The sequence below is a fragment of the Panthera pardus genome, unplaced genomic scaffold (genome assembly GCF_024362965.1).
Source record: "Panthera pardus isolate Hobbes unplaced genomic scaffold, ASM2436296v1 HiC_scaffold_14, whole genome shotgun sequence".
NCBI lineage: Eukaryota > Metazoa > Chordata > Mammalia > Carnivora > Felidae > Panthera > Panthera pardus.
The window spans coordinates 2,891,541-2,915,533 of record NW_026526699.1 but is presented as its reverse complement, the minus strand read 5'-3'; the positions used below and the strand labels follow the sequence as shown (position 1 = coordinate 2,915,533).

Below are 23,993 nucleotides of genomic sequence, written 5' to 3'. Positions count from 1 at the left end.
TTAAATCACAGAAGCTCTATGAGCGTCACTGTCCTCTTGTGTAAAATGGGGTACCAATAGCATTGTCGGCAAGAGCAGCTTAGTAGAACGTAGCCTAGAACTTGGCCACGTTGGGCCCAGAGTACGTGGCGAATAAATATTGACTCCTGACAGCAGCAAACAACACATCGTCCAGAAGTATGAGTTTTTGTTCTTCAAAGATCCATCTAGGAACAGGGGTGTGTTTGCAGCCTCCGCACGTCTGTCTCTAACCCCCCAGCCCAGCGGATGGCTGGCCGAGCTCCACCGCGGGAGGAAGCGGGGAGGTGAGGAGGCCCCTAGACCATGGTTCCTGCAGAATCTACTGCCTGCGGGTTGACCAGCCGACCCGTGGTGAGGGCCCCGCCAATGACTGGCACCTGCAAGCTTGTGCCCTCTGCCGGGGGCTGAAGAAGCTTCACCCTTCCGGGCCCGCCCGCACGGGGCGCTCAGGGAGAACTGTCCTTCCCGGAAGTGATGCAGGGACTTCGCTTCCCAACATCCTGTGCAGAAATTGCTTGGGACTCCTGAACACATCTGAGCGTCCAGGGCGAGGCTGTTGCTGGTTACCAAGAGGTGAGCGAGGCCTGTCTGGTTGTCCTTGGGGAAGACACCGGCCTGTGTGACACCCCCGCAAAGTCTGTAGGGACTTTGCCAAGGGACACACGGCCAGCACGCGGCACACACGGAGGACATGCTTAAGAATCCTCTAAAATGGGAAACTGCTCGTTCTGAAAACAAAAGCTCTCCTCTTGTTATCGGTGGTCCCGAATACTAGAGATTTCGGCCCCCCCCCCAGGGGGCCAAAAGGCACCCAACTATGTGATCATGAGTGGAAAAACAGGGGCAGAAATCAGGCATTGGCAACTTCTCCTTTTTCATTTGTGTGCGAATTTTTCATCTAAAAGTGGAGATTTAAAGCATGAAGGCAGGTCGAAGTGCCCCAGCGAGAAAGTTCAGCAACCGGATTTTGTAACAATTATACACAAGCCTGTTAAGTTTTCCTGGATCATGCAAGCGTTTGGGGTTTCTCAGCAAACTGCTTGTCGATGGCAACCAAAAGGTGTTGCCGAATGGTACTCGCACGGTGGATTCCACCCGTTTATACTCTCTCCTCACTGAGGTGTCTACACCCAAGTACATCTGTCCTCTGTGCTGTTCCTGTAAGTTCGCCATGCAAATACGTTAAACTCTAAAAAGATTTTTTTTTTTCTGGGAATAATCTCAGTGTTCCTTATGCATCCACGTTTGCTGTGTTAGCTTTGTGGGATAATCTCAAGTCATGCCGGTTGTTTGAAGGATTTGGGGTCCAACACACATGCACACACACACACACACACGTCCAACACACATGCACACACACACACACACACACACACACACACACAGTGCTTCCTGGCCAAAAGAAATGAAAAGTTTCAGGAAAGCAACACTTTTTTTTTCCTTCCGTTTGCATGATAAAGGACAGGGATATTGTCATATTCATTAAACCGGCTTGTTTTGTAATTCCTAACACCTGCTGGCAAAGCGTGGATGACACTAGAAATTGAATCTGCCCTCGCTGCTGGCTCACGGGGAGTAACGGGCCAAGCCAGCAGGCACCATATCAGTGAAATGTGTTTATGCCCTCATCTGTCTGTATCTTTGGTGATGTGCTCAGAATTTCATGTGACGCTGGCAGAAACTTAGTATTTGTTATTTTTCATGTTTGTTTATTTTTTGAGCGGTGGGGAGGGGCAGAGAGAGAGGGAGACTGGAGCCTGAAGCAGGCTCCAGGCTCCGAGCTGTCAGCACAGAGCCCGACGCGGGGCTCGAACCCACCGAACTGTGAGATCATGACCTGAGCCGAAGTCGGACGTTTAACCGACTGAGCCATCCAGGCTCCCCAAACTATCTTAAAAGCGTATTCGTTGTTGATGACACCAGGGGAGGAAGGGCCAAGGGCAAACGGTGGTCTGCTGGTTGTGTCTGCACGTGGGTGAACACACGCCGTGCCCCCCACCCAGGGGGTCCCCTCATGTTCTCCTGGTCACTCAGAGAGTAAGCTCGACAGATAAGAGGTCACGTGCGCTCGCGGTGTCACGGCCTGGGCTCCGAGGGCCGGGCAGGGTGCCAACCTGTGGGCACCGGGCACCTGGCACCTGGCTCTGCACCTGTCAGTCCTGCGCGTTGAGAAGTGAGACAGCGTCGCGGGCACCGTGCGTGTGAGGCGATGTTTACAGGCCTTGCCGGTGCCGTGGTGCCGTCCGCAGCTCTTTCTAGGACATTCAGCCCTTTCTTCTGCTGTTCCTAACGGTCATGGCCCCGCACTGACGCCTTTGGTCCTCCCTGCAACCCTGAGGCTCTGCTCCGACGCTCACTCGACGGCCGAGGAAACTGAGGCCGGGAGAGGCGCACGAACGCAGGCGCGGCCGGGGGCTCTGAGGGGCCTGGGGGGATCTGAGCCCCGCTGGCCTGCACCCCCTCTCTTCCCGTCCCTTCCCCGTCTGGGAATGCGTTTGCTGAAAACCACGCGGCCTCTCTTCCGGGACGACACAGGACGGGTACGTCAGTTCAGCACGTCCCGCAGCAGGACTACAACAGACAAAGTGCAGGCCCTTCCCCTGGGGACAGAACGCCTCCAGACGTGGAGTGGGAGCAAACTCCAGGCTCGAGGACATGAGGGTGTGACTAAGGTTTCACTTGCCGCCCCACCTTTTCTTGAGATGTGATTCATAGGCCATCAAAATCACCATCTGAAAGTATGTGATGCAGTGGTGTTTAGTATCTTCACATAGTTATGCAACCATCACCCTTACCTGATTCTGGAACATTTTCCTCACCGCACTAGAAACCCCGTGCTTATTAGCGGCCACTCCCCGTTGTCTGCACCCCTCCCCCCGTTGTCTCCACCCCCCACCACCAGTCCCTGGCAGCTGCTTACCTGGTTTCTCTCCCTTTGGATTCGCCGCATTCCTGACGTTCCATGTAAATGGGGTCACATGGTATGAGGCCCTTTGTGACCACTGATTTCACCGAATGTCTTGTTTTAAGGGTCACGCATGTTGTGACAGGCGTCCGTGATTCTCCCCTTCGTGTGACTGAGTTACATTCCACTGTGGGGGTGGACCTATTTGTGTATGAACACATCCGCCGATGGACATGCCCTTGGCTTTAAAACTGCGTTTCCACGAAGACGCCGTGTCAAAAATAAAACTTTGGGGCGTCTGGGTGGCTCAGTCCGTTAAGCGTCTGACTCTTGATTTCGGCTCAGGTCGTGATCTCCCGGCATGAGATTGAGCCCCACATCCAGCTCTGTGCTGACAGTGTGGGGCCTGCTTGGGATCCTCTCTCTCCCTCTCTCGCTCTCTCAAATAAGTAAATAAAATTAAAAACTATTTTTTAGAAATAAAATACAATGTTAATTCTGTTGGATCCTTTGTCTTAGTTCTGCCAAGGATTCCGACTCATTCTGCCCGGAAGGTTTAGGACAAGAGCCACCACTCAGTGACTCCACCAGACCTTCACGGGACAGCTGTGTGGCCGCCAGACCACACTGGCTGTGGATGACTTCTGCTCGACACCTTCGGTGGCTGTCCCCGGGGCCCCCCCAGGCTTTGTGTGACAGGCTGAACAGCAGACACGAGGTCACGTGTGTTTCTCTGAACTTCGTCTCCAGTGCGACTCTGTCCCTCGTCGCTATTACCTAGGAGCGGAACCCGTTTGACTTGGTTTTCTCCTTCCTGAGTTGTTGAGTCCGACTCTGTTGCCGTGACATGAAATTCTCTTGAGACCGAGGCTCTTCCTAAAATGTATCCTGGTGTCTTTTCAGGTGGACCCAGTGTTTACAAGGGAAGTGGGAGCCAGAGTAAAGAGGTAAGTGTGGAACGGAACAAGCGTTTCGCAGGACAGGAAACCCGGAGGCTGGTACATCCCCCGCCCCCAACTCACGGTGCCCAGGCTCTGTTCCCGGCCCTTCTGAGCGTCACCCCCTGTAATGTGCCGATGATCCCGGGAGGTCCGAGCTGCTCTCCCTCCCCCCACTCGACAGGAAGGACACCGTGCAGGTAGCGTAATAAATCCCCGCGGTAGTGGCGATGCCCAGCCTCGCTCGCTCAGGGAGACGCGGATGAAGAACACTTAGAATCGTCACTGGTCACACTGGCCAGAGCTGAAAAGACCTGAACTGCCCAGAGCGCGGCTGACCTGGGGGAAACAGAAACACAGGCTTCAACAATTGCTCACATAAGAAACAACCCGGACCAAGTATGAGTCCAATGACTTGGGTCCTGTCTCTCTGTCCCACTGTCCTCGGCCTGAGGGTGGCAGGTGGAAACTGTCACCTTCCCCCTTCCTGCCCCCTCCCCACACGATTCGCAGGGACAGAAGCACGTCCCCACTCCTGTTTCAGGGCTGCGGGCGTGCGGCTGATCCGAGAGATGCCCCAGGGAGACCTACACGCAGCACTCAAGAACTGCTTCGCGGTGGTGAACAGCTCAGTCTCCGAGGGCATGTCTGCGGCCATCCTGGAGGTAAGCACGAGCCCCAGTCCCGGCACAGGAGCCGGCAGAGGGCCCCTCCTCCCTGCTCTCCTGGGCGGAGGGGGCGTCCTGGTCAGTCGAGGTCCGCACTTCTCACAGCTGCAGGGAGCAAAAATTCCCTGGGATTTTTGGAAGCCGGTTTTAAGTTCTACACGGGACTTAACACCATTTCCTGTCTCTTGGCCGTTTGTGGTTGCCAGCTACAAAACAAGACAAAACTCGGTGGCCTCTCTGAGCCGCTAAATCTCTGTGATGGGAAGGCGCTGACTTGTAGGAGGCTGGGCGGGGAACTGGGATGGGGGGGGCGGTTATTGTGGCACGAAGCCTTCTGTTTCTTGGTTTCTTCTCCCCCTTTTCAGTACGTTCTCTAATCCCAGAATTCCCGGGATGAGGACGGGTCGGACTTTGGCCTGTGGCAGGGTGGGGGCGGGGACATGGAGGGGGGGTTACAGGTGCAGGGGGAGGGGCCGGGCCGAGCGGATCCCCTCACCCAGCATCCGGCTTCCTAGGTACAGAGACTCACCTGTTCTCCAGGGGTGGGGGGGTGGGAATGGAGCCTGTCTACTTGGGGGTCCTGAAACAGGAGTGGGCACATGCTGTGTCCCCCCGCCCCAACATGTTGTGGGGGGTGGGCGGCAGGCTGTGGCTTCTGACAACGGGCTCCATCCAAGCCCTTGAACCTTCCGGCTTGAGCCTCTGCAGTGGCCGGCTGACTCACCAGGGTATCTCGGCTGTTTCCTGCGGTTTCTTGGGCGGCCAGCATGCGTCCAGCCCAGAGGCCCTCCCTTCCCTTTGCTGTCACTTCATCTCACTCTGGAGCCCTTTTCCAGAGGGGGCTGAGCGGGGGGCGGCCTGCGTTGGCCTGTGGCCCTGACAGCACGTCACGAGTTGCAGCACATACCTGGCTCTCACGGCCCCGAGCACGCGCCTTGCACGCGGTAGGCACGCCCAGGGTCTAGGGCAGGATAAGCCCTGCTTGGAGAAGGAAACAGTGGCCATCGGGCCTCCAGGACCGTGGACCGGGTTTCTCGTTTTCTTTCTCGCTACGTGGCTTTCTCCTTCCGACGGCTACCTGGAGCGATGCCATTGTTTGTGGTCCGTAAGGTCCATTTCTTCCCTCGGACACCAGTCGAATTTACCGAACAGGTACCATTCGGCGTCTCAGAGAACACGGTTCATAACTAAAGCAGGAAAAGGAATAATCCTCCCTAAACTAAGGAACGACTGATGTGGGTGCCTAGTATTTTCTCATGGGATCGTTTAAAGAAGCTAAACCCAAACAGCATCAGGAACAGGGGTAGAAGCTGAACACGGGTGCCTGGATGCCAGCCCCAGGCGCCCCCAGAGCGCACAGCGCGGACCGAAACCCGCTTGTCATCAGGCACAGCCGGGACCTCCATCCGAGCAGGATGATGAGCGTCTGTCTCCACGAGGCTTGTGCCCGGGGTCAGTGCAGGCCTTGGGGAGACGCCTTCCACTCCTGTCCCAGCTTCAGAAGCGCAACTGTCACAGCCCCAGTCCTTGAGCTGGTGCTGATCGGCTTCTTTGTATGTAAATACACATTTTCTCGTTCAAGTTCCCTAAGATTCAGCGCAGTCAAATCCAGGAATGGTTTCATAACCAGCACACGCAGCGTCTAACAAGGCAGCTGGGAGCGGATCCGACCGCCCCCTGTGTAGCTGTTGTGCGCCTCCTGAGAACCCCAAGTGACCGTTGGGTTGAGGGTTTTGAATGAAACTGATTTTGGGGGAGTGGTCCGGGTCCTCGTCATTAGTGGCCATTCAGAGAAGCAAAGTGGTGAATCACAGAATGAATGCCTATCACTTTTGAAGGAAGCGATCTTCCGACCTCTCAGAATTAGCTTTGTTCTGTTTTGTTTTGTTTTTCATGGAAGCAAATAAAAATCTCATTTGCTAAAACACATCTCTTACCAAGAAACTCCAAAAATCAAGCCCTAGCTGGGTGTGTGGGCGGTAGGGTGAATATTCCTACGGCAAATTCGTGGTTTCAAGTTTGGACTCATTATGGAGTTGAAGTCTCCTGGAATCAAACTGAAGTAATATAAAAAAGTATGCTCTTACTTCAGTCTTCCTACTTAGGGCCTCCTCCCCAACCCAGAACACACACACACACACACACACACACACACACACACACACACCACTCTGTGGGTCAAAGTTTCTGATGCCCGGGGGGAAGGAAGGCTGTATTCTAATGTTTGTTGTTTTTTTTTAAGAGAGAGATAGAGTACGAGGGGGGAGAGGGGCAGAGAGAGAGAGAGAGAGAGAGAGAGAGAGAGAGAATATCAAGCAAGCTCCATGCTTGGCACAGAGAATTTATGTCTTTGTTTGGGGCAGAAAGAAGGAGCTGGAAATAGGAAGGAGGAAATCCATAAATGAAGGTAGGGTTTTTGGAAAGTAATCACTGCTTGGCAAGAAAGGCGGCTGCATGATTGGGACAGGGTGGGAGGTGAGGCAGCAGTCAGTGGTCGGGGAGGGAGTGGTGGTCAGTGGTGAGGGTTAGTGGCTGAGCTGTGTCCCTGCACGAGCTCGGGTGTCGGAGTCCTAGCCCCCAGAATGCAGTCTCTTCTGGAGATGGGGCCTCTACAGAGGTGGTCACGCTAAGATGAGTGGTTAGGGTGGAGCCCAAGCCACCACGCCGGGTGTCCTCGTGAGAAGAGGCCATCTGGACAGACAGGTGCACACGGAGACAGGGAGAAGATGGCATCTCAGAGCTAAGGAGGGAGGCCTGGACCAGATAGATCCTTCCCACGCCCTCGGAAGGAACCGACCCTGAACCTTGATCTCAGACTCCCCGCCTCCGGAATTGCGACCGCACATCCTGCATGGCTTAAGCCGCCCTGCTGCCGTGCTGTGTTAGCCCTCGCACACCACTGCGGTGGGAGGGGTGCCCGACCTCGACGCTAGGCATTGTGGGGAGCTGCTCCCGTCGGGACCCAGGGGAAGAGGGACACAGCAGGACGACTAACGGGGCACCGAGAACCAAACGCATTCCTGCTTCCTGCCTGATTCTAAGCTGCTTTCCTTCCGGGAGGGATGGTGGGGCTTCTACAGAAAGCAAGTGTCCCCACCAGGCCGTGTAGCTGCCACCCTACCTAGATCCCGTGTGCTGCTCGACACCGGGGAACACGCCTGTCCTGTGACCTCACCGATTCCCGGCCAAGGCAATCTCCAGTAAGCGCTGTTTTTGTACGGCCAGGACAAGGCATTAAAGAAAGATAAAGCCACAACATTTATCACCGGACTGAAAACGAAGAAGTTTCCGAGATAAAGAAAAACTCATTAATTTGTGTTCAGTGACATCACCAGCCATACACACAGCATTTTATCGGATTTAGTACGGTAACAGTAAAAAGTTAGCAACAAAGTAGTCGCTTACTGTGCAAATAAATTTATTGACAAACAATATTTGGGCATGCGTTTTATAGATTGTTATCCTGGGCTTTTGTTCTGGACTGTGGGGCCCACTCCGAATATAGTGAGAGGTATTTCGCACTGTGTCTTTTTTAAATGCTTCTTTAATACAACAATTTTATTGAGCTATAAGCCACATAATGAGCGTGTACATTAGTTCACTCATTTAAAGCATCAGTTCATTCCAAGTGTGCAAATTCAGTAGCTCTTAGTCTACTCGCAAGTTGTGAGCCATTAGCAGCTTTAGAAAATTTTCATCGCCTCCCCCCCACCCAAACATTGCACACATCATCAGTCACTTGCCATTTCCCCAGCATCCCCTGCCCCCACACCAAGCCCAGCCTGAGACAAGCACTGGTCTGCTCTCTGGTGTCACAGATTTGCCTCTTCCGGACATTTCTTATAAAGGGATCCGACAACATGTGGGCTTTTGAGACCTGCTTCCATCACCGACATGATGTCATGTTCTAGGATGTGCGGGCACCTCCTTCCTTTTCACTGCTAAACGCACCATGGTAGGAACACACCGCGTGTACAGATCCACGCACCGGCTGATGGACGTTTGGGTGGTTTGCACTTTTTGGCCGTTATGAATGCTGCTGCTGTGGACACCTGTGTACAGAAGTATCTGCTTGACCACGTGGTTCCACTTGTCTTGGGTTTACATCCAGGAGTGGAGCTGCTGGCCCTTCGAGGAGGAGCCAGTCTGTCTTCCAAAGTGGCTGCGTCATCTCATATCCCACCATCAGGCCGTGGGGAAGATCCAGGTGCTGCACACCCTCGTCAACGTGTACTGTCTTGTTGGCGACAGCCGTCCCACGCTGTGTGACGTGGTCGCACGTTGTGCACTTGACCCGTGATTCTCTATAGATGAATGACATTGAGCATCTTTTCAGGTGTTTGTTGTCCTATTTATATCTTCTTTGAAGAAATCCCTTCTCAAATCTCTTGCCCATGTTTTAAAACAATTTTTTTCAACATTTGTTCATTTTTGAGAGAGAGAGAGAGAGAGAGAGAGAGAGAGAGAGAGAGAGAGAGAGAGAGAGACAGAGCATGAGTGGGGGAGGGGCAGAGGGAGAGAGGGAGGCACAGAATCTGAAGCAGGCTCCAGGCTCTGAACTGTCAGCACAGAGCCTGATGTGGGGCTTGAACTCATGAACCTCGAGATCATGACCTGAACCTAAATTGGATGCTTAACCAACTGAGCCACTCAGGCGCCCCTCTCTTGCCCATTTTTAAATTGGGTTGTTTCGCTCATTATTGAGTTGTAAGAGTTCTTTATATATTATGGATACGAGTCCCTTACCAGATACATGCTTTACAAATGTTTTCTCCCATTCTATGGATTGTCTTTTCATTTTCTTAATGGTTTCCTTTGAAGTTCAAAAACTTAAAATTTTTATCAAGTCCAATGTATCTATGTTTGTTGTTATTACTGTTGCTTGCGTTTTTGGTGTCATATCTAAGATTGCTTGCCTAATCCAAGGTCTCAAAGATTTACTCTTGTATTTTCTCCTAGGAGTTTTATGAGTTTAGCTCTTCCATCGGGTTGATGATTCATTTTGAGTTAATTTTCATGTATGGTCTAAGAAAAGGGTCCAAGTTTATTCTTTTGCTTGTGTATACTATAATTTTTATTCCAAACTTTAATATAATTTAATTTACTTTCTTTCCAGCTCCCTAGTTCCTAAGGGCACCTGTTATTTATTTGGGATTTGGGGGTCTGGAATGCAGTCTTGAGCTCTGGGACATGTAGTTTTGCTGTGTGAATCTTACTGATTCGGGTAGAGAAACGATCAGCAACCTTAATCTTACTTGTAATGATAACTATGCCCAGAAATGAGTCTAAGCTCTTCAGTACCATCACTGAAACCTCCCATCACCCTTAACAAAGGAGATTTTATTATCATCCCGATTTTACATCAGAGGAAATAGGCGAACAGGTGAGAGAGCGTGACATTGGCTCAAGATCAGACAATTAGTACAGTTGACCCTTGAGCAACATGTTGGGGGGCGGCGCTGACCCCCACACATCACAAATCCACGTATACCTATTGACTGCCCCTGAACTTAACTACTGACAGCCTACTGTTGACCGGAAGCCTTACCAATAACATAAACAGCCAATGAACACACATTTCGTATGCTGTATTCTTACCATAAAGTTAGCTAGAGGAAAGAAAATGTAATTAAGAATCATAAGGAAGAGAAAATATGTTTACAGTCCTGTAGCATATTTATTAAAAAAAAAATCCACACGTAAGTGGGCTCTCATGGTTCAAACCCCTGTTGTTGAAGGGTCAGCTATACGTAAAAGAACCAGGATTCAGACCCGGTCAGAATCGCTTCAGAGCTTTTACTTTAAGAAAATTATTATTATTTTTTTTTATCTTTAAAAGTTTAAGCCTCAAATTTAAATCCTGTTATGCAGGGTCTTTCTTACCCCCCCTCCACTCCATATTTACATTCCCTTCTCCCACAGCCACACTCTGGTTCCCAAAAAATGTGATCAGAGAACATACTTTTTATGATTTCAGTCATTTTGAATGTATGGAGTCTTATTCGTTTTGACTTAACATATGGTATGTTCCGGGGGGAAAAAACCATGTGTGCTTGGGAAGAATGTGTCTTCCGTAGTCATTGGAGGCTTGTGCTGAGAATGTCAGGTTAATTTGGTTAGTCCTGTTCAGGTCGTCTGTCTCCTTGATGGTTGTCTGTCTGGTTACTCTATCGGTTATTGAGAGTGGGGTATTGAGATGTCCCATTATTATTATTAAATTGCCATTTCTCCTTTCAATTCTGTCAGTTTTTGCTTCACATGTTGTGGGGCCTTGTCTTTAGGTGTGTGCACATGTATAATTTTTATGTTGTCCTGATGTATCGATCCTTTTATCATTATGAAATGTCCCTCTTTGTCTCCAGTAACAGGTCTTGCCCTAAAGTCCATTTCATCTGGTGTTCACACAGCCAGGGCAGTTCTTATGGTTACTGTTTGCGTGGTATATTTTCTCATCCTTTGACTTTCAAACTTTTGCGTCTTTGAATCCAAAGTGTATCTCTTGTAGGCAGTGAATATAGTTGCGTCTTGCTGTTTTTAACTGAGCCTCACAATTTCTTCCTTTTTAGTTCAGTGTTTAGTCCATTCACATTTAATGTAGTGACTGAAATGGTTGGTTTCCATCATTTTTTTATGTGCTTCTGGATTCTGTTTGCTACTCTTTTCTTTAGGAATTTTAGGGAGAGATTTATATGTGAGATTGGCCTGTGGCTTTCTTTCCTGTGCCATCTGTCTCATGCTTCGGTATTGTTGTTGAGCTTGTTTCATAACAACTATTTGGAACGTTTCTTTCCTCTCTGTGATCTGGAACAGTTCCTGGAGCCCTAGGATTATGCAGCTTGATGAGTTTGTCGAATTCCCTTGTGACACCGTCTGAGATGATCCTTTTGTTGTAGACGGTTTCCTTGATGACTTCTCTGTGTCTTTTATAGAAATTGATCTGTTTTAGCTTTTCTACTTCTACCACGTTTAATTCAGTAAGATGCATTTTTCTTGGAAACTACCCATTTCAGTTAGATTTTCAGACTTATTTGCAAAGATTTCTATAGATATCCTCCTATAACTTTAAACTTCTTTGTTTCAGTGGTTACTTCCCCCCTCGGTCTGTCTTATTTTGCTTTCTCCTTTCTTCTGGTGATCAGGGTGCTGGTGACTTCTTTGTTTCATTGGCTTTTTCCCCCCAATGAATCTCCACATCAGTTCCTTTGTTTTTGTTTTCTACTTCATTAATTACACTTCTGTTATTGCCTGTCTCCTACTTCCTTTGTTGTTGTTGTTGTTGTCGTCTTCTTTTCAGGCCTTTTGAGTCCAGCAAATCTCCTCTACTGTATAATACCACCTCGTTACCTCCCCTCAATCAGCTGGTCCCGTCACCTAAGCCTCCTGCATCCTGCCATTTGCAGGTCGATAACAAATGTTTATCAAATGAGTGGACAACTCTCAGCGGTGTGCAGCCTTACGTGTAGGGTGGGTGCTCGATGAGCGCTGGCTGGGTTGATATGCGAATGAGTCTGCACAACAGGAGGGGTGATAATAAGCTCATTTTTGCGTGAAACAGGGATATGAACTCTGGCATCCCTCAGGATCGGCGGGTCCTGTGACTCTCTGATCACCGGTTTTACAAATCTACCCTTGTCTCTTTAGCGCTACATCTACCTCTGTAGATATCTCCTCTCAATCTCTGTATCTGCCACAGATTCCTCACAAATACTCCGGTGCTCAACCCAAGTCGGGGGATGAATGTACCGCTCGAGTCTGCAAATGCTGTGGGGGCTGCCTGGGACAGAGGAACACGCTACGGGGCTCGCCATGCACCCTGACGTGTGGCTCACCTTCTTTCTGAACTCTGCCCTGACACGAGGCAGTGGGTGAAACAGGACAATCTCAAAGGTCTCATCCGTGTGGAGGATTCGGCAGTTAGTTGACAAATGTCTAGAAACGAAATCACAGTGTGTTGCGTGAGTTTAACGAGCTAGCGACCTGCCTGTATGACAAGCAGAGAGACAAGCCATATGACTCATAGCTTCAGTCACCATAATTATGTTACGACCTCGTAACTGATGTAGTTGATGTGCCAGTCAGTTTATGCCACAAACCACATAATGGTGTTTGCGCAAAATGACATCTGAATTTTTCATGCACTGTGGAGAGGAGAATTTAGTCCCTTCTTCCCAAATGATGCAATCAAGACCCAGGGAGACGTCCAGGACCTCGACAGTATACTTGCTCTGTTGGTGGTTCTTGGATTGAACAATAGGAACTTTCACAAATGCCTCATTGTGGGGTGGGTGGTATGGGGCAGGAGCCTGGTCGGTTTTCCTCCAGCCCTCCAGGCAACTGGGCTGTACTCCAATGGGGACACCCACTGTGTTCACCTGGAACAAAGATAATAAGACCGGGATCTTAATTCAAGACCAAGGCCTCTTGATCCCCAGCCCGTGCCATCATCCAGGATGCCAGACCATGCCTGCAATGTGTCAGAACCCAAGGGTCCCAACCAGGAATCCATAAGCACTTGCGACCTAGTGTTGGGACGTGACCATTTCAGGTTACTTTTCCCTGGTGCCATGGAGGTGCCTCGTTCCCGAGTGTGATGACCATTGAAGATCCTGGTCTTGGCCCTACAAAAGGAAAATGGAAAATCTGACTCGGAGACCTTCTGTGTGCTTGAAACGCCAACAAGAGAGACTGACAAAGACGGACCCATCACTGTGTTGGGGACGCAGCCGGGCGGCTGGGGAGGAGCACTTCAGCAGGGGCTCTCGTCCACAAGTCAACCTCTACCGCTTTCCCCGATGGTGGAAGCAAAGTAGCCCCAGAGGAGTGCCGACAGGAAGGGTGTCTCCAGCTCCTGCATTCTCTAGGGCCTGGATCCTGAGCTCAAAGTAGACCTGGAAGGGGTAGGTGATGAAGAGCCAGAAAACAAGGCACGCCCACAGAGACAACAGCGGGTGGTCAAGATGGCCACGGTGAACAACGCAACTGAGAATTCACTCTGCGGATGCTCCTGGGGCATTGGCCCCACAATATTTATTGAGCGTTTACTATGTGTGACGCCGGGCTCTGGTGTTCTGTGGGTGTTGCTGGCGTCCCTGCCTTACGAAGGCTCTGGTGTCACAGACCTTCCCACCGCGGGGCACGAAGCGGCTGTGGTTGGGTAGACTTACGTTTCTGAGAATGGAGTATCACCCCTTCGTGAGCAAACTTTGATTCCACAGAAGTAGACGCCGCAGGCAGAGGCAGCGTGCCCACGATGTGCTTTTGTGGAATGAGAGCCAGATTATCGGTCTGCTGTTGGCGCAAGCCAGTCCTGCCCGTGGGCACCAGGCTGCCAAGGGCGTCCCTCTTACCCGCCGGACGGCACCCCCCGCACGAAAGTCCCAGGTGATAGTAGCCACCGGATACTCACTGTCGGAGGCCAGAATGGACCCGGAAGAACTGGCCTCTCCCGATACCCTTGCAGGTCAGGCTCCCCAAAACTGCAGGAAGAGAACCAGAGAGGTGCTTCCTTGCCGGGTGGGCGAGGCCAAGTCTTCCCGCTGTGCTTGCGGGCACCGCCCGAGGTCTCGATGCCAGCTCCTGCTGGGCTGCAGATGCCATGTGCGGGCCCCATTCCCTGGGGGGTGGAGAAGCTGCTTGGTGAATAATCAGGATGATGAGTCACGCCCCTTCTTTCTCTTGTGTGCGTGCCGAGGAGACGTGCTCAGTCCTCCCGTTCTCACTGCTTGTGCTGTGGGCAGATTACCCGCCGGGGGAGTGATGAGGGTAATTAAAGATGTGTACCGCAGGCTGGCACTGCCCAGGCGTCCAGGGAGCGTTTGGAGAGAGCGCGTTTCTCTGTGACACTGTGGCAACCATGTCAGACAGCGCCTCACGGTACGTAGCTTTCCAGAACTAAAATTCAGCACGTACTTTGACAATGGCGTGCTTCGATTGGCTCATCGCTCTGGCAAGCGGTGTTTCTATGAGCTGCCAGAGGTCCGGTTGCCATAGAAGTTATTCCCCCCACAAACTGGCTCAGGCCGCCGGAGAAGCTCCCAAACGCGACTGCCTACCTGTCTCCTCTCTCTCTCACATCCTCAGGCGATGGATCTGGAAGTTCCCGTGCTGGCCAGGAACATCCCCGGGAACGCGGCAGTGGTGAAGCATGAAGTCACAGGGCTGTTGTTCTCAGACCCTCAGGTAAGGGAGGTGGGGTCCCCGGGATCGGCTCATCAGAATGATTTTCGTTCTGCGGTTCCCATCTTTTCTCCAGCGCCCAGCGCCCCCCTCCCGCCTGCTCCCCCTCGGCGGGAGCCCTGTGTGCAGCGCGTTTCCCCGCCCAGAACAGTCTGATTCTGCCTCCAACAGGTGGCGTGGCCTCGAGCAAGTCAGGTCACCTGTGAGATGCTTGGCTGTCTCGCTTCCAAAGCGGGCACGGCCTTCTATTTCTAGAATACCTGCTGGTTTCCAGAAGGTCGCCATATATCCGACCACCTGTAATGCCTCACAACAATGTATAGGATAAGCGGGGGACTTGCGTCTATGCACGCGCACACACGTGTATTTTGGAAGTAAGACAGGACGGTGCCTCTGAGAGCGGGCACGGCTGGGGCACGCGTATGTGTGTGCCTGGACGTCCGGGAAGCGTGTGAAGGGGTTTCCCGTTTGCAAGCTGCTGAGGTTTCCAGGGTACTCGTGTCTGCCTGCACCTGAACCCCCAGGGACCGTGTGCGAGGCGTGTGGCCAGGTCTCCAAGCCCTGTTTTGTCCTCTGGACACGTGCAGCTCATTGCACCTCCTGCCGCCTGGAGGTGTGAGGGGGGACACGCAGGGTGAGCGTGTTCACGCCCACGGGAGAGCCCTGGACCTGTCACCACGGAAGGAGAGGCACTATCACTGACAGCGCCTTGTGTCAGGCGGTCGTAAAGGAAGAGTCTCAGGCCCGAGTTCTGTTCTTCAAGTCTTTAAAAATCAGGTTCTACTTCCCCGCGTCTTTATTGAAGCACATGTTCTATTCAGAAATGTACAGATTTGTGCTTAAAAATTGCAGTCGATTCACCTGTTTGAGAATGCGGTTCTTCAGACTTCCCTGCGGCAGGTGTTTAATCCGAGGCGGCCCTCCCTTTCCCTGGCTATGACGATGGGTCACCTCTCGTCACGGCTGACTGGCGCGTTGGCTCGCCCGGAGGGCAGGTGCACCAGCCAAGGGGGCGGGGGGCTTACCCTCGGCACCAGGGCCTTCCCTTTGGGCAGCAACACAAGCCACAGCCGTACGAGCCTGTGAAGCCTTTGGAGTGGGCACGTGCTGGTTCTCCAAGCAACGGTTTCTGGGTCTGTCAAAATCAGCAGCAGCCGAGCTTTTCGGCCCGACGGCATCGTCTGCACCCTGGCAACTGCTTTCACTTCCATCTCCCCAAAGGCCACGTCTACTTATTCTATAGCTCAATTTCAGAGCGCTGTAACTTTGCCAGCGAGAGTCCCTCCGGTGGGGGATGCCTTCTAACATCAGCAAGTAACCGCCCCCCCCCCCCCCCCCCCCGCCATAGGTCAGGTCACTTCTGCCGGTGACTGGCATTCCGACTCTCAGACACGGAGCCACGGCACTCACAGAGTTAAGTCAAGGACTTCCTTTGATTCCAACACCTCTACGTTGGTTTTTACAAAGGATGTTTTTAAAAAATGATTTGGATTGCCCATGGTGTGGGGGGGGTGGCGGCTGTGTTTTTTAACAGACTTGAAAAAGCGCGCTAGACGCGGCTGTCACGCACGGCGTTGTTTGTCTTCTTTGCGGTTGGGACCAGACTCGCCCAAGCCCAGAGTGGGAGCTTCCTTCCAAAGCAACATGCGTTTTAAACAAACCAGCACCTCTGGTTATAGTCACGTCAACCGAGGGGCTCCAGTGGGACCGGCCGCTGCCTGGCTAGTTCAGCGCTAGCCCTCGGTCCCCGGGGACGGGACGCAGAAACGTGACGAGGCCCCTGGCTCATGGGCTCCATACCCCGCTGGCCCGCCCTTCCACCCTTCGAAGCAGAAGACACGCTTCGCATAGGTTTTGTCTGAAGGGCATCAGTGGTTCTCGGGGGGCATCCGTATCCTCTGGCTCATTTTGTGAACCTTTTATTAAAACTAACACAACAGCAGGGGCAGAGACGTGGCCTTTCCCCCGAGAGCGTAGCCCATACTCGGCGACGGTCCCCATCAGGGCCCTCACTCCCTGACCCCTTCCCTGTGCACCCGTCGCCCCGTCTTCACGCTCCGTGACAGCCAGCCTGCCCGTGGCCGGGGGGGGCCAACCGCGTGCTGAGTCATGAGGGCTCACGTCTTCCCGGCATCGGGTTCGGAGCCAAGCCAGCTCTGTGTGCAGGCCTTCTCCCGGAGCCCCTGGTGGTGCCCATGTCTGTCCCCAGAAGGTAAACGATCAGGGTGGTGGCAGGAGCCACGGTCATACCTGGTCAGCCCGGACAGCAGAAGTGAGGTCGGGGGAGGAGGTGCGTGACATATGCGCGTGGCCGGGAGCAGGGAGAGGGAAGAGAAAAGAAGCGGGTGTGAATGGGGCTCTCTCGGGGCCAGGTGGCTGGTGCCCTCATGTGTGGGGCACGCGGTGGAGACCACACCCCCTGGGGGGAGTGAGTGCCAGCCACCCCGGGCCCTCGGCTGGACTCACGGTCGTTGTCGTGTTTGAAGACAGGCTGGAAATCCCACATTGTACTTGTCTTTTACCAATTTGTAAATCTCGATATTTCGGTTTTTAAAGTCATTAAACACAGCACGGGCCTGTCCCAGCATGCAGGGGAAGACTGGCCGTGAAGGCCACCGGCTTGATGTCTGCTCCGGACGAGGGCGGACCCGTCTCTGCAGGAAGGAGAGATGGACATTCCCAGCGAGGTCGTGTCCCAGGTGGCGCATTCCTAGGCCCGAGGCTGCGTCTTGCCCTCCGGGCCGCAGGGTCTCATGAGCCAGAAAGAGGAGTTTGGGTGGGAAGGACAAGAGTGGCGGGTTCTCCCGTGTCTGTGCGACAAGGTACGTGAATCGGTTCACGCACCAGGCGTGTAAGGCAGAGGACTTTTACTGAGCCTCCTGTGTGGCAGGCGCTGAGCTCAGTCCTGGGGACAAATGCTGGGAGAGAAAGGGTCCAGGCCCCCTGGGGCTCACGGTCTAGGCAGGTGGTGGCAGGATAGGGCAGTGTGTCCCTTTCATGGCCCTCAGCACGAGGGGCACCACCCCTGATGGGAGGCTGGCCCCGTGCTTCACAGGGATGGACTCCTGTCACGCTCACAGGTCCTGCCTGCGGTGGACAAGGCCGGTGTGGAAAGAGGGAGGTTCCCTGCAGGGAAGGGCACTGGGGGTCGGCAGGGCCCCGCGCGCGGAAGCTGGGGTGCGTGAGGGCGTGCGTCGCGGGAGAGCTGGAGGCAGTGCAGTGTGCCGCAGGGAACAGCATGAACTCACGAGAACTCACGAGTAGGGTGCCTGGGACTCAGGAACGTGGGGGGCACAGATCTGGTGGGGTCCCCGCGGTCTCCGTGTCCTGGTGTTAGGCTGTGATTGTTTACATGGTACATTTTTTATAGGAAAGTTGACAGCATAAAAATTAAGAAGTGGCCACAATTGGCCATTTGGAGACAGCCTCCTCTTTCTCCAGGACACGTGCGCACATGGCCCACCCCTTCCCGCGTGGACGGGCCATTCTGTTGCATCTTGGTTTGGTGACACATCGTAAGCTGTTGTTGTGTCCACGGCCACGGGACGGAGTCTCGCTCCCGTGGATGTAGAGACAGGGCGCCTTTTCTCCCCGGGGCGCCGCACAGCAGAGGTCAGGCGTGAGTCCAGCACAGCAGGTGGGGGGCGGGGCATGCTGACCCGATGCCTGGGTTCCTTGCCAAGTACTTCCTCCTGCTTTGTTGGGGCCGTTCCCGGAGCTGGTGGTCCCGGAAAGCGTGGCCTTCAGCTACCGTCCCCGGGGAGGCACGGCTGGTGGCTGAGGTTCGAGGGAAGGAGAGCGTGACCGCCCCGAATGAGGCTGTGTGCGGACATCCGTGTGGACGAGGGCAGTGGCTGTCACCCTCCCCTATGGGTTTGTGGGCCGAGGCGGCCACGCCCGGGCTCAGCAGGACAGCGCTGATCAGGAGGCTTTGTGGGGGCCGGAGGCGGCCTTGGCCGGGCTCTGCCCTGACCCCCGGGCCTGCCTCCCACAGCCCGCCGCGGCCAGCCTCGTATCTCGTGTCCCCGAAGTGCGGCCGGGCTACCTTCATGGCCGCTTTCCTTACGCATTTCTTGAGGGCTTTGCTCTTTCTGGCTCACTCTGTGAGGCTCCTGACCCTGCTGTGGTCACCGTGCATCCCCCAGAACCGTCCCCCGGCCACCTCTCCTCCCAACGCCTTCTCTCCCATTCTGGTTCTTTGCTTCCCGAGACCGGAGGCTGAAGGGTCTGAGTGTAATTCTCGCTTCGGCCACTTTGCCTCTTACTGTGTGACCCTGGGCACAGTTCCTGGACCTCTCTGTGCTCCTGCCTCCCTGTCTGTGCGAGGAGTCGTGAGAACAGCGCAGAGTCCCCGTCCCTTTCTGCAATTCCGAAATCCAGAAAAGCGCTTGGAAAACAATCTAATTTTCCGTGAGCTTCATGCCAAAACCGACTTGGCAGCGAAGTCGTATCTGAGCCGACGCGAAGTTATTTGTGGCTTTGTTTATCCTGCTTAGGGTGACCGTTTGGACATTCTGATTCGGAAATTGTGGTTTGTCGCGTACGGGGCGCCGTCTGAAGCCACCGCAGGGCGCGCGGAAATGGAAAAGGGCACAAACGCCATCGTTAAATCCCCCAAATCCCGGATTCTGATCATGAGCCGCTGCCCGGCAGAGAGCACGTGACAGATGCCGGCTGCCGTTTGCTGCTGATCTGCGGCCGGTCCCAGCCCCGCTGGAGGCTCTGGGCCGGACTCCAGCCGTCCTCGCGGAGACGAGAGCGGGAGCAGGCTTGCACCTCCCCGAGGCTCTCTCCTTGACTTGCTCTGGAGCCGGAGAGAAGGAGGAGGGGGATCAGCTTTCCCACCACATGGATCACATGGGCTGCCCTTTCCCCGCCTGTCCCACGCAGCCCAGGGGGTCAGAACACGCGCCCAGGCCTCCGGCACGCTGTCCCTCGTCCCGGGGCATGGCTGGCTTTGGGGGCCTCGTCTGTGGGGTGACGGGTTGGGCACGAGCCAGGTGCCGTCCTACAAAATGGCCTGAGCGAGGGGGTTGTTTAATAGCCCAAAGCTCGGCCTTTATACGGTCGGGTCTAGCTTCTCTTGGAGGAATAAGGATACATGTCTCAGAGAAGGTGGTGGGAGGGTAGAACTCTTGAGAACCATCTAGTTAAGAAGCTGCTGCAAGGGCGTTGCTTTCCAGGGAGGCTTCCCCCCTGCCCTGTGGCATTAGGGGGACGTTGTTGTGACAAGGGTCCCAACAGGGCTTTAAATGTCAGTTCTGTAAAACTGCCCCGGCTCGCCATGCCCTGGACCTTGCCGGGTGCCACCGGGAGAGAAGGCGGGTCAGACGGACTCAGTGGCGAGTTTCCCACCAGCCACGGAAGACTCCTCGGGGAGGAAGGGGACTCAGAAAACGCAAACTGCTCGCTGAATCGTTGGGAAAACGAAACCACGCTCTTTCGTGTTGAGTTTTGTTTTTAACTTAAAAACGTGTGACCTGAGCCCTGGTTTGCACACCTGTGGCCCTGGGGTGGCTCGGGTCCACACCTGCGTCTCATTTACTTTGCCATGTGCTCCACGTTTTGCATTGCTTGTCGGTATTTATCGCGAAGAGCTTTTACGTAAACTTCCGGAATCTAGGCCTCTCTTGAGGAGCATGGAGAATGTGACCTCCAGTCCAGGCCTGTATTTTCTGTGGCTCAGGTGGGCGCTCGGGTTTCCAACGCTGGCCTAGAACCCTGTCTGGATCTGGATCTGTCTTTGAGCTCTCTATGGTGGGATGTGGGATGTGGGATGCCCATACCTGGCTTCTGTTTTTTCTTTTCCTTTTCTTTTCTTTTCTTTTCTTTTCTTTTTTCTTTTCTTTTCTTTTCTTTTCTTTTCCTTTTTTCTTTCTTTTCTTTTTTCTTTTCTTTTTTTCCTTTCCTTTTCTTTTCTTTCTTTTCTCTTCTCTTCTCTTCTCTTCTCTTCTCTTTTCTTTTCTTTCTTAAAGCTCATTTATTTTTGAGAGAGAGAGTGGGGAGAGGGGTAGTGCAGAGAGAGAGGGAGAGAGAAAATCCCCATCAGCAAAGAGAGAATCCGCTGACAATGCAGAGCCCGATGCGGGGCTTGACCTCATGAGCCGCGAGATCATGACCTAAGCTGAAACCAAGAGCCGGGCGCTTAACCGACTGAGCCCCCCAGGCCCCCACATTTCTGTTTCCTCTTAACTATCTCAGCGTATGTCCCCTTCACACCTTTTAACTTATTCTGAACGACCGTCAAGAGGAGACCGTTACTCTGCATGAAGCCCCTGATGAACGTCCCCGCCCCCAGTATTTGCCCCATGGGGGGAGAGTCAGCTAGCTGATCAGTTTTCTGGCAAGTTCTACGGCCAACAGCTCTGCAGAATCCAGGGCGCTCTGGCCGGCCCGCTGATGCCTTGGGACCTGTGCTGGTTTCCGAGGAGCTCTGCTGAAACTCTCACCGCCTCGCTGCCCGGCGTGTTTGGTGAGGCACGCCTCCGCCCCGGCCCTGGCGGGCATCTCTGTCCACGTGCTGTCGTCCTCAGGCAGGCCAGCTCGGGTTTCTCCAAGCGGTGACCTCAGGGCCCGAATGCGAGCAGGAGATGCCCGGGGGCTTTGCGTGGAGGTCAGACACGTCACCCGTGACACATCCCCGCCGGTCAAGCAGGGATTCAAGAGCTGGGGACCCACCCCCAGCCGGTGTGCGGGAGGAGTGGCTGAGTCGTACTACAGAGCAGTGTGTATGTGGGGACGGGGGTTGTGGCCACGCCCTTGTGTGCAGTCAGCCCTGGCAGGTGCCCCGCCATCTGTCCACCGGCGTTCTTCAGGGTCCATGGGTGTGCGCTCCGCGTGTGGCCTTGGGGGTCATGCAGAAGCTGGTTTAGTCCAGAGGAAAATAGTCCCAGAGCCCCCGGGAGGGAGTCTGACCACCCACCAGTCAGGTTCCCCTTTTCTCTTCCCTGATACTTCTCTCCCTTTACCTCCGGCCACTCACCCAGGGTTTTGTTATGTGATGGCCACGGTGTTTCTGATTCCGCACCTGAGTCTCTCGTGCTAATTTATTTAAGTCTGCGTTCTGTTTGGTCTTCTGTGCTGAGAGGAGACAGTGCACTTTGTCACATTCCATCCGTACAAGCTCCATCATTCAGGATTTTGCTGTCAAACGGTCACACATTCTGTAGAAATCATAAAGTCCGTGCGTTAGATAAATCCAAGATATGACCAGAGTCGTAAAATAATATGCCAAAGCCATAAGCCTCTCGAATAATTTTTATAAGAATGTTGTTCTACTATAAGGTGAGAATAAATATGTTACGTTTTTATTATAAAAGAACACCCATTTACTAAAAACTATATACATAACACATAAAAATATAATTCCACTCTATCGTAAATATCGCTGTTTATATTGCTAGCTATAAAGGGCATTCAACGTTTAATTAACAATAATTTTGAGAGTATGTGGACATTCCTTTCAAACAGCAAAGCATCGTATGTTAATCCGAGTCCTGGCTGTCTTCTTGGCGTTTGCACAGGCTTCCCGGAGTCCTGGAGACAGTGATGGCCAAGCGTGTGCCGGGCTGTGCCCGGGGCCCTCTGTACTGACTCGTTTAATCCCATAAGCATGTCACGAAGCAGATGCTGTCATTGTCCCTCAGTTACAGATGAGGAAACACAGGCACAGAGAGGTTAGGAAGCGTCCCCATCTGGAGGTGGGGTGTGAGGGTAAACGCAGGCCTCCTGGCTCACAAACTTGGCTCTTGGCTGAAACGCAGTATTAACACGTATGCGTGTGACCCTCCTCTCTCTGAATACTGTTGAACAACCGAACAGTAATCATTCTGATTCTTTCCAGTTTTGAAGGGCTCTGATATTCGAAACCCGTCAGCAGGGCCGCACTTGTGTTAGTGACGACTGTCTGAGGCTGTCAATAGATAACGTCAATAGATAGTGCAGTCAGTTAACGGAGGAAAAGCCCAGAAAACCGAGGACGTTCAGTCTCCTCTCCCTCCTTCGCCAGGGGGGGTCTGGGGCAGGGTTGGGCTGACTAACCCTGAAGAGAGGGTAAGTGTGAGACTCAGAGAGCTAACTGGCTTGGCCAAAGGCACACAGCTCACTTAGGTCCTGCAGAAGCATTTGAGCCCAGCTCTGACTCTGCAGCCTGGCACTCTCCCCCCACGGCAGAGCATCTGAAGACAGGCTCTGTGCCCGGGAGAGAGAAAAGAAGGCCCAGCACAGTGGGAAACCGATGGGGCAGGGGTAGCATCGGACAGCGTGTGGGGCTCAGATCCTGGAGCAGGACCCAGGTCACCTCTCAGCCGACACTCATGAGCGAGGGACCGGAGAGCGGACCTAAGAGTCGTTGCAGAGGAAGGAAACAGCAGCTGTCGGCAATCCAGGGAAGAGAGGGGGGAGGCATGGTTGGTGGCTCCGCGAGCTTTCCCCGGATGGTCACCCAGCACGTGTGTGTGTTTGCTTACGCCTGTCTCTCTCCCACCCGTCCCTCGGCAGGAGTTTGTGCAGCTGGCCAAGAGACTGGTCAGCGACCCTGCACTAGAGAGAGAGATCGTGGCCAACGGAAGGGAGTACGTGAGAGCGTGTCACTCGTGGCAGGCGGAGAGATGCACCTATCAGAACCTCATCAGGACCCTCGAGGGAAGCATCCAGGACTAGGGGCGCTCGCCTGGTGCCCTCACGCGCCCGCCTGTGGCCGCCGCCAGACGCGCAGCCCCGGGCAGACGCCCAGAGACAGAGCTCTGGGCCACCGGGTCCATCCCAGGACAAGTCACACCGGTTTTATCGGAATCCTAGATAAACAACATCAGTTATAAGGCAGAACCGCATCCGGACGTCTGTGCTTCCAGATAACATCCCGGATGTGTTTACAGATCGGTCCTGATGGAGACGCGGCAGCTCCTGGGCTCATGGGGGTGGGGGTGGGGGGGATGGGGGAGACCACGCTAGCTGCCGTGGGACCCCAGGTACCACAGGGCCTCATTTGCAAACCACCCAGTGCAGACGCTTCCCTGTGGGTCTTCTGATGACTTAGGACCCATCGTTGTTCAAAAAGCAAAAGCAAAATCGCACGTCCGCACAGAGGGGTCCTGGCAGGTACGTGCACGGGGCCCCCGGCTCGGGGAGGTTTGCTCCTTGGGACACCAGACACAGGGCTGTGGCTGAGTCTCCCGGCAGCACGGCTCGCTCAGCAGTTCCATAGCTGAGAGGCAGGGCATCCGCCCTGGGAAAGCGGGCAGTCCACACTGCAGGCTCCCCCTGGGAAAGCGGCTGGGAAAGCGG

At 53.6% G+C, this 23,993-nt stretch overlaps 1 protein-coding gene across 5 annotated transcripts in view; it reads left to right on the top strand.

The window, feature by feature from the left end:
* GLT1D1 (glycosyltransferase 1 domain containing 1) overlaps positions 1-23,534 on the top strand; it is a 91,183-nt gene extending 67,649 nt beyond the window's left edge. For 3 of the 5 annotated variants that reach the window (XM_019433791.2, XM_053901889.1, XM_019433790.2), the window contains 4 exons: positions 3,830-3,873; positions 4,409-4,529; positions 14,613-14,711; positions 23,208-23,534. In XM_019433791.2, the coding sequence (XP_019289336.1) occupies positions 3,830-3,873; positions 4,409-4,529; positions 14,613-14,711; positions 23,208-23,369 (426 nt within the window). In that variant the 3' untranslated portion in view covers positions 23,370-23,534. Of the gene's footprint in view, positions 1-3,829; positions 3,874-4,408; positions 4,530-14,612; positions 14,712-14,879; positions 16,278-23,207 lie in introns of those variants that run through there. The other 2 variants (XM_053901890.1, XM_053901891.1) reach the window with 2 other exon arrangements.
* The last annotated feature ends 459 nt before the right edge of the window (positions 23,535-23,993 follow it).